Genomic DNA, 16673 nt, shown 5'->3' with positions numbered 1-16673 from the left:
CTGATGTTTACATTTTGCACTTAAGTAGCAGCTTCTGTGAAAACTGCAATGGATAGACTAATAAAAGAATCAGCAGTTCTTACAAAGGATAAATTCATAAGCAAACACGTGGTGTTAAGATTAAAACTCTTTCACACACATTAGTTTTTCTTCAACAAAAGAAATTGTACTAGAGTTACGGACTACAGATTTGATAGCGTTAATTGTGTGGGAAAGCACATTCATGTTGGGTTATACAACTAAGACTGCATTAACCAAAGAAAAAGAACGAGGGGTACCAAATTCACCCAGATCTTCATAAATGCTATTGCATTTGCAAAAAGTAAATGAAGATGCAGGAAAAACCTCCTGAGAAATTATTTTGTACCACAAGGAAACTATTTCTTGGAAAACTTTTTGTACTTACATAGACCATACAGTACGTTTATATTTAAGTTAGGTGAGATAAAAGCAGTATTTAAGTCCTATACGTGCAAATCTATTTTTCATTTTGGAACTCTTAGGAAAAGAAGTTCAGATTACCAGCTTATAAACACAGTTAACTTTGAGCCTGGATTTTTAAAAGAAAGGTCAAGTACATAAGCTATTTTGAATTCTGTGGTTAATTCTCAAAAGTACAGCAGACAATAACAGAGCACATAACATGATTTGGTCTGACAAAGAAAAAAAAGGGGGGGAGGCTCTTGATAACAAGGCAGACCTCTTACTAATTCCTTTAAAGAAGTTATGGCATTTACACTATCACTGAAGTGCAACATACATAATTTACATTAATCTCCTGAGCATGATCTTTAAGAAAGACACAGAAGAAACAGACAAAAACTTTTAAGCCTTCATCTAAAAGCATCGGCTTAGAATTAAACAGATAAATTAAGTAATGGTTTCTCTCACTTGGATGGTTTGCTTACCTCTGGGGGGGAATATAAGGAGCAGATACTGTTGGCATAACTGTACAGGGTTCAACAACTGTTTTCTTGGCTTTTTTTGTCTTTTTTCTGACTTTTGATGTAGACCTAGCAGTTCTGACTGATCCCTCCTTTCTACAAACACCGTTTTTGATTTCAGCTTCTCCATAAATATTTAGAGGTCTCCGTATGCAACCTGGTGGAGTATGTACATCACAATAGGCAGTCTTTTTTACAGAGAATGTTGTCCCACTGCCGGTCAGTTCTTTCACAGGTTCCATTTTCATATACAGACCAGCCTTTTGAGCACATGTCACATGGAATGCAGTATAGCAGTTTGCTTTGTGGCACTGGATGCAGGCACCAACACCTTTCTGTTTACAGAGGTAGCATGTTAACTTCCATCTGGCTGGGGGAATGTTCCTGACACCGTCAATTGGCTCAATAAAAACTGTATTGGCAAATCCAACCTCTGGAATCCACAAAGCACACACAACATGTCCCCAACGATCATCATCAGTCTTTTTAAAGGCACCTCCCTTGTTTGGGCACAGCACACAGTCTACAGGCCGAGACCGGGACTGCAGACAGTGTCTGCAGAGCCACTGGCCCTCGGGTATATATGGCACCCCATAGCATTCCTGATGTACTGCTAAATTACACATATCACAAAACAGGATTACATTGCTGTTCTGACATTCACCATCCATGCATATACAACATACCGCGTCTTCATCAATTAACGACTGATGATCACCCTGTTTTTGGTTCTCACAATAAGACTCTTTCTCAAACCTATCCATGAGGAATTCGAACATGTTTTGGGAAACAACTGACACTCCATCACTTTTCCGCTTTTCATTAATTATTTCTAACCACGCATAATCTTCCTCATCCATGTCATACTCAACTTCGTTATCAAGTTCTTCTGCTGACTTCTCAATGAATTTATAATAAACTGGAGGTCTCCGAGGAGCTGAAGGGGGACTGTATTCAACAATCCGTACTTTTGGTTCTGGGAGAGGAGTTGTTGTAGCAGGTATGCCATGTGAGCTTGGAAGAGCTTCATTTTTCTTTTTCACTTTGTTATTTTTATGCCGTTTGCTTCTTAGACAAACTGGTGGTCTTTCACTATTTTCTTTATTGCTGTTGCATTCACTCATTTCCTGGGCTGTAAGATCATCTTCTAATATAATCTCTAAAGGATCAAAGATACTGATCCTATGTAGACGACCTTCAATTTCTATTTCAACCATTCTTTGAGCTTGAGCATACGTCAAGGTTTCTCGTGTGGGGGAGTGCTTAATACTGCATGGGGAAGAGGAATGCCTTGTTGACGATACTCGATGACATCTTCCTTTTCTCCTCATTTGGTAATGTTTCCCTAAAATGAGAGCAATAGTTAAAATTGTGAACTCTGAAAATTTATCTAAGATTAGTTTTGTTATAGTAAGAAGCAACTTCAGTTTCATGACCCCCAAACTCCCTACCCAACTTAAAACAAAAAACAAACCCTAGCACATCTGCGTACGCACAGCTACACACACAATCCGCAAGTGTAAAAATGCTTAAGAAAAGCCAACTGTAACATCTCTCAATAAGAGAATAAGAAACACTCAGACAAAAATTATAGCTGCTACATTGTAAGAAAATCTTTAATACAGTATTTCCATTTGCTGAATATTTGCAATTTCTTTCAACAGCTTGAAACTTTTTTCTTACAGATCTCCTCTCTAGAAGAACTAACATAATCCCGAAAGAAAAGTAAGCTTTAGAAGTAAGGTTTCCCCACAACTGTATCCCACGCAACTTGAAAATCATATTAACTGCTCCTTTATTACCCCCACACTTAGAACTAAAATTCTTTTGAGTCTATTATCTTTACCTAGCTACACATCCACAGGAACAAATCTTGTATTTAAGAATTACAACATCTCCATGTCCAGAAAGTTATCATCAATGTACATTTTACTGTTTTATCTGACTCCCACGTTAGTAATATGAATCTCATTCAGCAGCGAAACTTTCAAATATAGCAATACGAACAGAATGACAAGAACAGAATTTAAGTATGGTGAAGTATGGACCGCAGTTAGGAAATACTGAACTTGGAAAGTAGGTTTGATTTATACTGAAAACATTCAAAATGTGCAGCTGTGTGTGCATGTGCATACATACACACCTTCATCCCTCAATAACTTCCAGTCTTGAAATCCAAATCCAAGCTCTTTATAAAATGAAACTGATGTAACTCTCAAGTTTCAAGGCACCTATTGGAATAAGGCTAGCCTCTCTTACATACATCATACAAAAAAGCCCTATTTTTTTTCCTCCCCGTGAAACACCATAACTAGGATGGGAATGCAATTTGATTACAAAAATCCTAACTGAGAGCTTCCATAGTTACACCCTTTAAGACATTTCTTTCTCTATCAAGTTTGACAAATACTAGAGAACTATTACTGTCAAGCCTTCAAGCTCTTCAATCCTTCTTTTCTCTCCCTGATAAATCACTAATAAAACAAACCTATCTTTAATGAACTGCTTAAAGTATTATTACAGACTCACCATTTTAATTCCCATCAATCAGAAATTCTGCAATTCATGTCAATGTCATTTGTTAGTTAAAATAGTTCTACTCACATTAGCATGCATTGTCAAAAGAGCAAGAGCTCAACGCATGATTATTGTCAGAGCAGTATAATTACTTCACAAAGAAAACAGCAAAGACCCCAATGGCTAATACACAAAACACTTAAAATGTGTGCCACTTTCAACAAGTCTACTCCCAAAGTCCTGAAGGGACTTCTTCTAGTGGAGGGAGAGATAATGTAGGCAGATAGAATTAAAAGCAGTCCTTTAGAGAATCTTATCTACCTGCTCTCGCAAATTCATCTTCTTTTCCTAAGAAGAAACTTAAAAAAATGAATCTATGGTATGCCTGTTATTCATGTGAGATTTAAGTATTTTACTCACAGATCTAACCTCTATATAGGTATTCCTTAATTCTTATTACTTGTTTTTGCAGCACAAGCTCGAAAGCCAGAGGTTAATCATCATATTTCTCTGACAGTCTTTATAAACAAGAGATGAATAAAAAAAAGATTCCACCACCTCTTCAAACAAGCGTGGAAGAAAATAGTTTAATTCTCTTTAAAAACACAGAAAAAGTTTGATTCACTGATACTATTATAAAAGGTCGAAAAACTAGATACAGTGATAAGTTATCTGAAATGTTTAGTTAGCTTCCAGTTTCACAGTAGATGTCGTAACGCAGAGGCGAAGCATAACACAATGACCCTCATTTATTTATTAGCATGAATGAAGATTTTTCAGCTCCAACACACATTGGTGTGTAACTGTACAGTAACCCATTCATGTCAGCATGGCTGCATTTTGTGGTCTATTTTGGTACTTGTCTTGCATTTAGCCACCAACAAAAACAAACAAACATAAAGAACCCAGATCAATTAAATTATGTTTAACTCAAATTTAACTTCTATTTTGTCCAGATGTAAAGGTCTGTGTTTAGTCTTTTAGAGTATCTCTCCCTACAACTATGAACAGAGGTACAACCAGCCAACATGTCCACAAGGGCAGTTTTGAATTAATTACTAGAGGAGAGATAGAAAGTAGCCTTCAGAAATGAAAAACTGCTTATTTGCCCACATTTAATTATCAAGTCTAGCCCAGAATTACAAGGGGAAGAAAAAAAAAAAAAGAAAGCTATACTTCTAAATTCACACTCTCTTCCTGAAATTCTTAAGCATGACTGCAAGAGGGCAACAAGAACAGGAAGAAAATACTTTCAAGCACATTCTTGCATAGGACTACTGTCATAAATGTCAAATTGTATGAATCAGAATGCTAAAAAAAATGACTGAACCATCATCTAAGCATCTTTCTTGTAATACTTATCTAAAAATAAAGCTAAATCACAAAGCAAATGACAATTTGATGGGAGAACAGATACTATACAAACTGTAACAGAGAAAACACAGAATTGGAGTTGGTACTAAGCTGGCTTGATTTTGTAAAAACTTAAGCATGAATAACTTCAATGTCCCACAAGCCAAAGAAGTGGCAGCTTTTTATCTTTCATCCTCCCACCCCCAACCCGAAGAATAGTTGCAAGTGTCCTATGAATATTCTGGAGGAGGACTACATTTCTGCATACGGAATTCATGACAAGCAATTGCTTTGCTTTTCCTTGTTAATTAGCAGACGCCTTTCTTCCCTCGCCCTCTCCCTCTCCAACATCCTGCAGGCCCGTAGGAATGAAGACCATGCATACAGGTTCGAAGAACACTGAGCTATGACACAAACTTCATTCGATTCTGATGATATCACACCTTCAGCACAAGGAGACGACTCTTGTTAGCACTTTTCTACCCCTCAGAACAACAGAGATCAAACGGGAAAGTTTGCAGCTCTCCTCTGAGCATTCCATCAGCTGCTTGGCCAGAGAGGCACTCCTGACACTTCCCCTTAACCAACAAGATTAAGCAGACAGCTGTTTGTGTGGAATGCACGGGAGGAGGCCGAAATATCTTTATTAAGGTGCAGGAGAGATAAAACCAACAGGAAAAGTACAACAGCGCAGGCTTCTGATCACAAATTCCTTTCACAATTTCTGTCCCGGTTACCTTGCACCTCTTCAAGCCAATTGCCTCGGGTCCCCGCTCAAAGGAGAAGGGAATGCCATTCTCAATGGACACTTTCATGCGGACCATAAAAGAGAGAAAGGCGCAGGAATGCTCTTCAGCCCCAGACAATGAGGCCGGATAAGTAAACACCGCTTACAGGCGACCGAGCGGCGGGGCAGGAGCACTGCCCTCGGGGAAACACGAAGCAATCGGCGGCCGCAGCGCGGCGGTTCAGCTCGGCCCGGGGAAGGCAGCGCGGGGCTGTACGGCTCCCGCATCCCACCTGCCATCCCGCCACGGCCGCGGTGCGCTGCAGCCCGGCCCGGCTCTGCCCGCCCAACAGCCGCCCCCGGCCCGCCCCCGCCGGCTCCAGCGCGAGCACTTCCTGCCCACGCCCATGGAGCCCGCAGCGTGCACGCACCCCTCTGCGTCCGATGGTTCCTGCCCGACCGCGGCGTTCCCCCCCTCCCGGCCCCTGGGAGGATGGTTCCTGCCCGGGCCCATCATCTCAGCCCTTCCCTCCCCTCCGCGAAAATACTCGGCCCACAATATGGCGGCTGACAAAACAGCTCCAGCGGCGCCTCCCCCAGAGCGCCGCGCTCCGCTTCCCCCCGCACCGCCTCGCCCACGGCCGCTCGCCCTCCGCGCGGTCCCCGTGCGCCGGGCCCGGCCCCGCCGCCCTTCCTCCCCTACCCCCCGCAACCCCCCCGCCTCCGGAGCTCCCGGCCGGCTCGGCCGCCACGCCGCCCGCTCGGCTTCACTCACGTTGTGGGAGCCGCGGAGCGCGGCTGACAGACCTCCCGCCTCTGCGCCCGACGCTGCGGCCGGTCTAATGGCGGCGGTCCCGCCGGCGCTGCTGCCGCCTGCTCCCGCGTCCGGCGGCCGCGGGCGGGCGAGCGGGCGCTGAAGGGGCCGCGCTGCCCGCGGCGGCGGGTACCCAGCGCTGGGTACGGGGCTGCTGCTGCCACCACCGGGCACAGCGCATTCGTAAGGCGCGGCGGCAGGTCGCGGTCCGGCTGCGGGCTCGGCGCTCGGCTCCCCGGGCTCGGCAGCTCCCCTCCCCCCTCGGCACAAACAATGCGGCTTCACCACAGCGCTGCGCCGACGGGGGGGGGAGGGAGAGGGAAGGGACGTGAGGGCGCCAGGCACCGCCCAGCCCCGCCGCGGCTGCTGCCGCCGGGCGGGGCCTGCGCCGCCGCTCCCCCCCGCGTTCCCGCCCCTTTATGGCGGAGCGCGGCGCGGGGCCTGGCGGAGGGCGCGGAGCTGCGGGCGGACCCCGCGCTGGCGGCAACGGAGCGCTTCAGCGCGCGTTGAAGTACCTCAGCGCAGGGGCGTTTAAACGGCAGCAAACGGAGAAAGGAGGGAAAAGCGGGGCGGAGGGGGTCAGGGCCGCAAAACCAGGGCTCCGAACTACGAGTAATCGGTATTTATTATTTCTTTGGTCAAAGTTCAAGCTCGAGCTTAGAAAATTCGCTTCGGTTTGCTCTCACGGGGTCTCTGAGTCACACTTCTGCTTTTGGGTAACAATAACAACCTTACATTTCGGCTGAGCACAGTTGTGTCACCTGTAGCTCTCCATGCAAAGGCTGCCCTTTGTTAACGTACCATTTTTAGGACAGCCATTATAGCCCTAGTGAAGATGTGGAGGATTTTGCTGTGGGTGTCCACAGGACAGCTGCACCCACACGCTCAAAGAACCCCTTTTGAGCCAGCCAGGCTTGGGACCAGCACATGAGTTTGCCCATCACCCAGAACAGGACCTATGTGCAGTAAGAAGGAAAGCAGCACAGTGCGGGCATGGTCTTTGCTGCTCCTCTGTAGTGACCATCACTGAATGCCTTCTTCAGAACGATCCCCAAACTCTTTCTCACCTTATTTCCAACACTGCTGTTTGCCTGCCCCCAGAAGCAGTCAGTCCAACAATAAGTAAGAGTCTAGAAAATCAGAAATAGATACACACATCATTACTTACTTGTGGAAAGTCCAGACAGCTAAAGTCACTTACTTCAGGAAATTCTGTACAACAGGCAGCATCAGTAACTTCCAACTCATCTTTTTACTGTCAGGGACCATGCAGTGGGCTGATCTCTAGCAAAGCAGGAGCTTACAACAGCCAACCTAGATATAAATTTTTAGGATCAAACTGACCCATTAACTTCAATTTCTAAATTAAAAACCAAAAAAACAAACCAAAACAACCATGATTGGATGGGTAAACTGTGTAGCTTATCTGGGTGTTTGTGTACTGCTTCTAAGGAATTGCTCTCTGGTAATATCACCTACATGACCACATATACCATCATCAGCCTCAGAAATTTTACAGCACATCGGCTGAAATGAATGAAGGTGCGTTGGAATTGAGCCTGTGATAGTAAATAGGAAGCAGTGCACTAAATCGTGTATGTTAGCACACAGTCTAGTTGTAAAACTGACTAGAAATGATAAATACTGTCAAGAAGCTAATAATAAGTATAATAAAACTCCATCTATGATAGAAAACATGTTTTTTCATCTTTTAAGTGATAACCCATATGTGTATCTGTCCTGCAGCTGTACAAATGCTTTACAACTGGAGACAAGCTTTCCACAGAGCTTGATGGCATCCATACTCTTCCCATGTCTGATGCACAAGTCAGTCTGGCTCTATTCCAGTTTCTTTTTTCTGCCAGGTAGATTACAGCATTCCACAGCTGCACATCCCTCCAATAAGGCAATGTTTCATCTATGTACTTGTTCCATTTAACTATCTTTCTGCTGTCTGATCTTATGCTTTATTCTCCAGTATCTCTCTATTTATGTGACTTTCTTGAGATTCATTGTCCAGCTCTCCCTTCCCTGTACGCACAGCGTGTTTGGTGAAAACATGCTGTCCATAAGGTGTCATGTCTGAAACTCCATGCTGGTAAAACCAGGAAGTGGTACTTCCAAAATCATTCCATTATAGAGGCGGCATCATTGATTCCCATGACCTATTGACCAAAGACTTACAGCACAGCCTGAATCAATCAGAATGATGTGTTGCAGTGCCAGGACCTGATCTCCTAGAAGATTTGAAATGAGAGGCTTCTAATCTACTTTAATAATACAGAAAGGCCTCCAGGATCCTCAGATTCTCTGCAGTTTCAAAGGACGACTGAGTTTCATTTCCTGGTGCCTGTAATGAAAGCAGTAACCTCCCCTCAAAGTACTAACATACAGGCAGGGTCCACCACTGCTCTTGATACTCATTCCTGAGGATAACTGACAGTGAGATATAAGGACTTCTCCTATAGACCATTCAAGCTCTGATGCAGAATTAATGTAATCCTGAAAATGCACTTCACAGCAACAGCACAAAGACCCTAACAGGCCTGACACAATGACATTATATAGCCTACCAAATCAGGATCCCCAGTGTTAGATACCAGTAGGTTAGCTCATATTCTTTCAAAAAATGCAACAGTGTATTATCTGGTCTATTTGAGAAGTCCTGAGCATTAGTGGTTAATGGAGTTAAGTCCAGCTGGCGTCCTGTAACGAGTGGTGTCCCCCAAGGGTCAGTTTTGGGGCCCATCTTGTTTAATATCTTTATTGATGACCTAGATGAGGGAATTGAGTGTACCCTCAGTAAGTTTGCAGATGACACAAAGCTGGGAGGATGTGTCAAACTGCCTGAGGGTAGGGAGGCCCTTCAGAGGGATTTGGATAGGCTGAACAGCTGGGCTGAGCAAAATGGGATGAGGTTCAATAAGACCAAGTGCCGGGTCCTGCACTTTGGCCACAATAACCCCATGCAATGCTATAGGCTTGGGGCAGAATGGCTTGAAGAATGTAGAGAGGAAAAGGACCTGGGGGTGTTGGTTGATGCTCGGCTCAACATGAGCCGGCAGTGTGCACAGGTGGCTAAGAAGGCCAACAGCATCCTGGCCTGTATTAGAAATAGTGTAGCCAGCAGGAGCAGGGAGGTGATCATCCCCCTGTACTCAGCTCTGGTACGGCCGCACCTCGAGTACTGTGTTCAGTTTTGGGCCCCTCACTACAAGAAGGACATTGAGGCCCTGGAGCGTGTTCAGAGAAGGGCAACAAAACTGGTGAGAGGTCTGGAGCACAAGTCTTATGAGGAGCGGCTGAGGGAGCTGGGATTGTTTAGTCTGGAGAAGAGGAGGCTCAGAGGAGACCTTATAGCACTCTACCACTTCCTGAAGGGGGGTTGTGGTGAGGAGGGGGTAGGCCTCTTCTCCCTGATAAGTAATGACAGGACGAGAGGGAATGGCCACAAGTTGCGCCAGGGAAGATTTAGATTAGACCTCAGGAAGCATTTCTTTTCTGAAAGAGTGGTCAGGCACTGGAATGGCCTGCCTAGGGAGGTGGTTGAGGCACCATCCCTAGCGCTGTTCAAGAAGCGTTTAGATGAGGTGCTTAAGGACTTAATTTAGTAGTTGGGTAGAGATAGTGATAGGAGGATGGTTGGACTAGATGATCTTATAGGTCCTTTCCAACCTTATGAACTTATGAACTTATGAACTTATACACTGCTATAATCTCAAAGATTTGTTTCCTCGCCTGCTCCATCTCACTAGTGAGATGTAATGCCTCAAAACAGTATTCATTTCATTTTTGGAAAAGGAGGAAACAACTCTAATGGGACACCACACAATTACAAGCAAAAAGATAAAGGTTCAGAGGGCAGCAAGACCCTCACAGCCTGTTTTTGGCACTAGCTCAGTGAGCATGCAATTTTGGTCCCACTCCATCACAATCAACACACCCCTACTTGGCAGCATCAGGTTTTGATTCAAGTTACCACTGCTGACTCACTCTGTGAGAAGGATTTCCACAGATGGAATATCTTCTGCTTACCAACTTTTACCTGTGCTACTTATCAAATTCTCAAGAGAAATATTTCAAGATTAAGGAATCGCATAAACATAAAGGCTGTTCACCTGCTTTGGCATCTTCTTCCCCTTTGGATCAAGTTTTGAGACATTGCTACATTGCTCAAGTGTAGCACCTGCAGAGTAACATCTTTGTTTCAGATCAAAAGAGACCAACTCAGGCTTGCTGCTGCACTTATTTTGCAGCGATGCTGTTCTTCACTGGATGGAACTGGACTCTATACCCTTTTCCCTGTTTGAACAACAGACTGATAAAATGAAAAGAGCCAGATCCCACTCCACACAATCTTTAGAACCTGCAAGAATCCTGAACTATACATTTTGCACTGCCATAACATCTGTGCGTGGGTCTTCATTGTATCACAACAACTTGGCCTAACCTTACTAAGACTTGCAACAGCTGAGTAATTCTGCAAACCAAACTTTCCATACAAAGTTTCCAGAGCCCGCTTCCCCTCTTTATGGTTTACTTCTGCACACTCACCAATGCATAATTAATAATCCTCCCTGGAATACTGTCTAGTAATATACAACGTTACTATGGTTCCTCACATCCTGCAGGGACATCCTTTTCCATTTCACTTACCTCATCAGTTGTGGCACTGACAAATTACTCAAGGAGCATGACTGTGCAGAGCCAGCTGTTATCAAAAGAAAGGTTGTTCCCAAACCTCAGAAACCTGGATAACATACACAGTGAATAAGATGCTCAACCCCACTACAAGAAATATTACAGCAGCAAGCTGACAAAACCACACTTATCCTTGATCTCTGAAGTGGCACAGTTTCCCTGCGTCTCTGTTAGCAGGTCTTTAGGAGCTACTTAACTGAAAGACAAATCCATGTATCCTATTGTATCACTAATCCATCCCCTAGGCATCATCAATACTTTGGCAGAAAGATATTTCTGTATTATACATGACTGAGTGAGATTTATGGTCAAAAGCCTGAGATGACAATTTCAGAACAAGGAAGAACATTTTAGCTTCAAATATGGAAGAAAAGTCTTGAGCCTTTTTGCCACTAGATTAGTTAATATCTTTTTTGTTCTTTGGCTAAGAAGGAACATGCCTTTTCCTTTTAATTCCTCTGATCCCAAAGATTCTGGACATGTTTTAATAAAGGGTGAGTTAAGATGAATTAACATAGGTGTTCATTTATGTTCACCAACTGCTATGGAACAAAAGGTTTTTTTGCTTCCTTTGGCCTCACTAACTTATGTTCTATACGCATCATTTTATCTTCCCTGGAAAGAAAGCTGTTATTTATAAAATTGATGAGGAGACCCTTTATATTTCCAGAACACTTCAAGGTGATCCAAAAGAACAGCCTTCTCTGAAATGAGTTTCAAAACAGACTGCACTCTCTGTCAGTGCCTCTTACAGTACTGATAAAGATAGAGCCCTTTTATCATCTGTGCTCCACCAGAACTCAAGCTACATCCCTGCTTGCTAATAGCTCTGCGACTCTCATCTGCTAAGCAGTCCTGTGGAATGTTATCTACAGATAACACTAAAAGTATTAAGACCATTTGACAGAGTGGTCTTCAGGCTGTACAGTTGCTATGCAAAGGCCTTTACCTTATTTCCATTTAAACATTTGGATGAACTACTGCTTGGAGTCACCTTCAGCAAGAAGAGGTTCATAGCCTGTCACTTCAGCCACAACAAGATGTTAAACAGTTCTTGGAGAGGCACAACTGACAGGCAGAAAGTAGGTTTCCCTTCTTTATCCTTCTGCTGTCTTGACTCCTTTAACATCACATACCTTTGGGATTTTGCAGTTATAAGACTCTCTGCAAAATGTGCTCATAACCTTTGAATGACGTAAGGAAGATGGGGCTTGAACTCACTGCTGCAGATACTGCAAAGATGAAAACAAAATCAGTATTAGGCTTACATTAAAGCTTATGTATGTTACATTTCACTAAAAAATAAACCAGAGAAATTTCAATTTTCACAAAATGCTGCAACAAAAGCATAGGGCTTACCAAACTGCTCATCTGCAGGATGTCTAAATAGCAGAACACCAATGTGCTTAATGAAGAAGACACAACATATTCATCCTTTCTGAATCAGGACAGCCAGCCATAGAACTTATATCAACTACATTGCTGAAATCTCAGGATTGTTGTCAGGTAAGATTCAAAAGCTGAGAAGAAAATCCCAACCTTTTGAGCAAAATCCTTTGCGCTCATGTATAATTATACTGTTGTGTACAAAAGAGCAGATAGAGCCCTAATACAAGGAAATATTATAACCCTGTCTCTCCTGTCTTGCCTCTTTAGCAAGAATTATTCAACTCCTGGTGTTTGCAGTTTGGCACTTTCAATATATCCTGTACACCCACAAAGGTCTTTTTGGGAAGTTATCCTTGCCAAACAGTAACAGCCATCCTTATAACCTTCCATAAACATATGACAGATTTTCTCTTTAGCCCCCTGAACTACTTCACTGCACAACCAGATGAGCACAACTGCCAGTGTAAGAAAGGCAACTAGCAAGTAAATCCAGTGTTTGAGTGCCCCATTAACATTCCTAGTTATTAGGCATCAGTATCTTAGACAGCAAAAAAAGCTACCTGTTTAAAATTGGAGTGGCTGTCTTCATCCCATAGAATAACTAGCAGAGGCAAGACAACATGTTACTGGTAAGGGATGGGAATGAAAAAGCAAAATAGTAATGGCCACGTGAAGTGTTCTAAAAATATACTTAGCAAAGAACTACAAAAGACTGTGGCTAAGCAATTTACGATGTATTTTGAGATTTTTCTCCTCTTCCCAAGATGTGCTGAGGAAAACTCAATAGCAGATAAAGGCAGAATTTATAGGAAGTTAGCAGAACAAGAAATTGAAATTGTTTGAAATGCAAACTGTATTAAAAAAAAAAAGCCACAGACAAAGGAAAAATGCTCTGCAAAGACAGACTTGACATGATGTATTTCTGAAATCAATCATAATTTTTGTTGCTTGCTGTCCTCATTAGTTTTCTGTTTCAGAAGACTTTTCACTTAACATGAATTCAAGTAACTTCAAGCAAGCACAGACCATGTAAACAGTATGGCTAGATATATATTCTTAATTTCTCACATACCTTTCATACTCCCTGTTCCTCTGCTGTACCCTGGAATCAGTCTTTATCCAAAGAAAGAAATCTTACTTACTGCCTCCATCAAGTCTGGTAACTTAGAAACTTCATTTAACAAATCCCTTGGAGTTACTTTACTTTCTATTTCTATTCAATTCTATCCAATCGCAGTGAGACAAATCCAGTCTTAATTAGTTTACTACTTCTTCCTCATTCATTCTTGAAGATAGAGACCTGGTCTGCAGATGGTTAAGATGGCATGCAGTGGAGTAAGCCTTGCTGTGAGAATCCCTAGTCATTTACTGCTGAAGTAATCCTAAAATAGATGGGCTCATTCAGAATTAAAGCCATGTCTTCTCATTTCTGTGGGGAAGAGCTACAAAGCAAGGCAACATCAACAACAAGGGAAGAAAAAGTCAAGTCATGACTCACATGCAAATACTGACAAGACAAAAAAAAAACAACAAAACAAAGATATAGCTCATTGCTTCAGAGAAAAAAAAAAAAAAAAGATATGCCCTGATTAGAGAAATCTGATACTCATAAGCAAGCAGTAATTAGTAGGTTTTTTTTTGCCTTGTCTCAGACCTGGCTACTTTGGCCAGTGCCTGATGCATCTCTCTATTATTCACAGAGATCTTCCAAAATCACATATATACAAATCAGTTCTGTTACATAATATGGCTTCCTAACACAGGAGAATCTTAAGAGGAAAAGAAAGCAACCAAGACAAAACAAAACCTATGCCACAAAAGTAGAATCTTCAACTGGAGCATTCCAGCATCATCCTCACCCCACATAAAGGCCATGCATGAATAAGTTCTGTGAATATCCTGCCATATGTACACTACTCGTCAAAATTACACTTTACATTGCTGACGTGCCATTTATCCAAGATAATACAGAGATTAGCCAGTTGTTTATAACAAATTAGGTAATTCACAGAAAAGCACAAAGGCATCATGGTTTTGGCAGTGAATATTGCTTAAAGTTGCCCACAGTCACTGTGTAATAGCTCATTCTTTTCTAATCATCCAGCTTGACAGTTTGGATGCAGTTAGCATAGCCAAGTGCCCGCTGAAGTTAAAGGAGTATTTACGCTAATTATATAAGCAACCTCTTAAGGTTAGTGTTCTTAGAAACCATACCCTTGTGATACTAAATGGGACTCCTGAATTTAGTACTACTGATCTTTATCTTACAGTTTTGATTTTGAGTCACCACTGTCTACAGAGTCCTGGAAGAGGATGTAGTCTACACAAGCAGAAAAATGGACTGTTTTATTTAACATATTATCTCAGTGCATACAAGATGCAGCAATTATTTGTGCCCAACTTAAGAATTATGATTTTAAATATTTTCTTAAAATTTCATCTGGAAAATGCATCACTGATATATAAGTTGTTTACAATGAAGTTAAAGGTTTGAGTAATTTGGTCTATTAAATAACTTTATAAGAACAACTTTAGAGATAAATTCTGCTAAAACAAGGTAACAACAGCAAAATGAGTACTGCTCCCAACACTGGTATATTGGTAAGGTGTCTCCAGTAGTAAACAAATTCAGAAAGGCAGAACTACATCAATTTATCATTGCAGTATCAACATTATACTATCATGGATGGAAAACTCAAGGTGAACAGCTCAGTGGCTGGAGTGACTCTGGGACCATAGAACACAAAGCCCTGTCTGCAGCAACTGAATCTCTAAAATCATAACTTCTAACAGAATACTGACACAGATGCATGAATTTTGAAACAGATACATTTCAGGATTATTCATGTTCTGCCACAGTAGAAGTAGACATTCAGCTATAATGTAGTTGCCAAACAATTTTAGGCTTTTACTTTGGCCTCCCTTGTATTGAGAATGACAAAGAGCTACTTACCATTACTGCAGTGACATCTCCTTGTTCTCTGAACCTGTAACACCCATTATCTGGAAAATCCACACAACTTCTCAGGGAGAATGCTTTCTTTGCTTTATGACATTCCAAGAACACAACAGGGAGATAGGTAATCTGCAGTTTATGCCAGGGACTGAGAAATGAATTTCAGATACTCATTTAATATCAGATCACTTTGAATTCACGTCAGTTAAGTTAAAAGTGCAAACAAAGGCATTTATTCACAGCATCTGAATCAGAAGTGTTTATAAAATAAAGGCAAGCTTAAAAAAGAATTTCAGCTACTTACTGTCAAGATGCCTTGCATACTTTTCTAATATCCACCTTGCCAGTATATTACCTCCCTCCCCCTCCCCCCCCCATTTACACCTAACTGCATGCTTTATGGAGAATTGGCATCCTCAGACTAGCACTACAGCACTGCTGCAACACCCACCACAAGCCGGCAGTCTGGAGCCCTCCCCTGGAACTGCAGTTGATTTCTTTCCTTGCAGTCATGTCATCAGATCACCATCACCTCTTTGTTCTATCCTTCATATCAATTTAAGGCTTGTGAGGAGTTTTACTGGTCCCAATTCACCTAGATTGATGAGACCGAATTTTTTTAAACTTCCAGTGTATTACAAATAAAAAGAGAAAAGTTTTTATTCTTCAACTATAAATTGGAAGCTCTTGAAAGTTATAGCTGTTAAAAAAAAAAAAGCTGTCACATTCATATTCCTTTCATGGCATGCTGAGAGTAACTGCAAAATTCCATGTTAAATACATCATGTTGCATCAGCTGTATAGTTCATTAAGAGATGTTTTTGAGATAATATATTTTTTATTTCTTAATATCGCATGTTAAATAATCACCACATTATCAGTCAGCAGACCAGTGAGAAAAGTTAGCTGAGCTCCTGTGTGTCTGTTTTTGAGCCCACCTGACCTATCAGGCCAAGACAAAACTGAGTTTAGACAGCTGTGCCCTTATAGATGCCTGGTTTGCAGTGTTACAGTGCAAGTCAGAGTAACTTTGCCTTAAATCACTTTAGCCTCAGTATTAGCAATTCAACCATACAGGTAAAAACATGCTGTCAGTTTTGAGTGGAAGGAACATGGAATGAAGGGCTGTTACCACACACGCTCTTAATGGTTACTTTGTTGGAAGTCCAAGTAGCATATGAGTGAAAAACATTAGGCAAGAGACCTCGCAAGGAAGCAACAACTCATTTACTCTGTTTACCAGAATCATCTTTGAGATACGCAAATACTACA

At 42.2% G+C, this 16673-nt stretch overlaps 1 protein-coding gene across 6 annotated transcripts in view; it reads right to left on the bottom strand.

Annotated features, from left to right (window-relative positions):
- BRD1 (bromodomain containing 1) overlaps positions 1 to 16673 on the bottom strand; it is a 373526-nt gene that overhangs the window by 49913 nt on the left and 306940 nt on the right. For 3 of the 6 annotated variants that reach the window (XM_065743543.1, XM_065743548.1, XM_065743549.1), the window contains exons 1-2: positions 6317 to 6651; positions 909 to 2289 (exon numbers count right to left, since the gene is read on the bottom strand). In XM_065743543.1, the coding sequence (XP_065599615.1) occupies positions 909 to 2275 (1367 nt within the window). In that variant the 5' untranslated portion in view covers positions 2276 to 2289; positions 6317 to 6651. Of the gene's footprint in view, positions 1 to 908; positions 2290 to 6316; positions 6653 to 7422; positions 7604 to 16673 lie in introns of those variants that run through there. The other 3 variants (XM_065743545.1, XM_065743544.1, XM_065743546.1) reach the window with 3 other exon arrangements.

The sequence above is a fragment of the Cyrtonyx montezumae genome, unplaced genomic scaffold (genome assembly GCF_038088225.1).
Source record: "Cyrtonyx montezumae isolate F1298 unplaced genomic scaffold, pur_monq_1.0 scaffold_3, whole genome shotgun sequence".
NCBI lineage: Eukaryota > Metazoa > Chordata > Aves > Galliformes > Odontophoridae > Cyrtonyx > Cyrtonyx montezumae.
The sequence above is the reverse complement of the archived record's forward strand: the minus strand, read 5'-3'. Positions and strand labels throughout refer to the sequence as shown.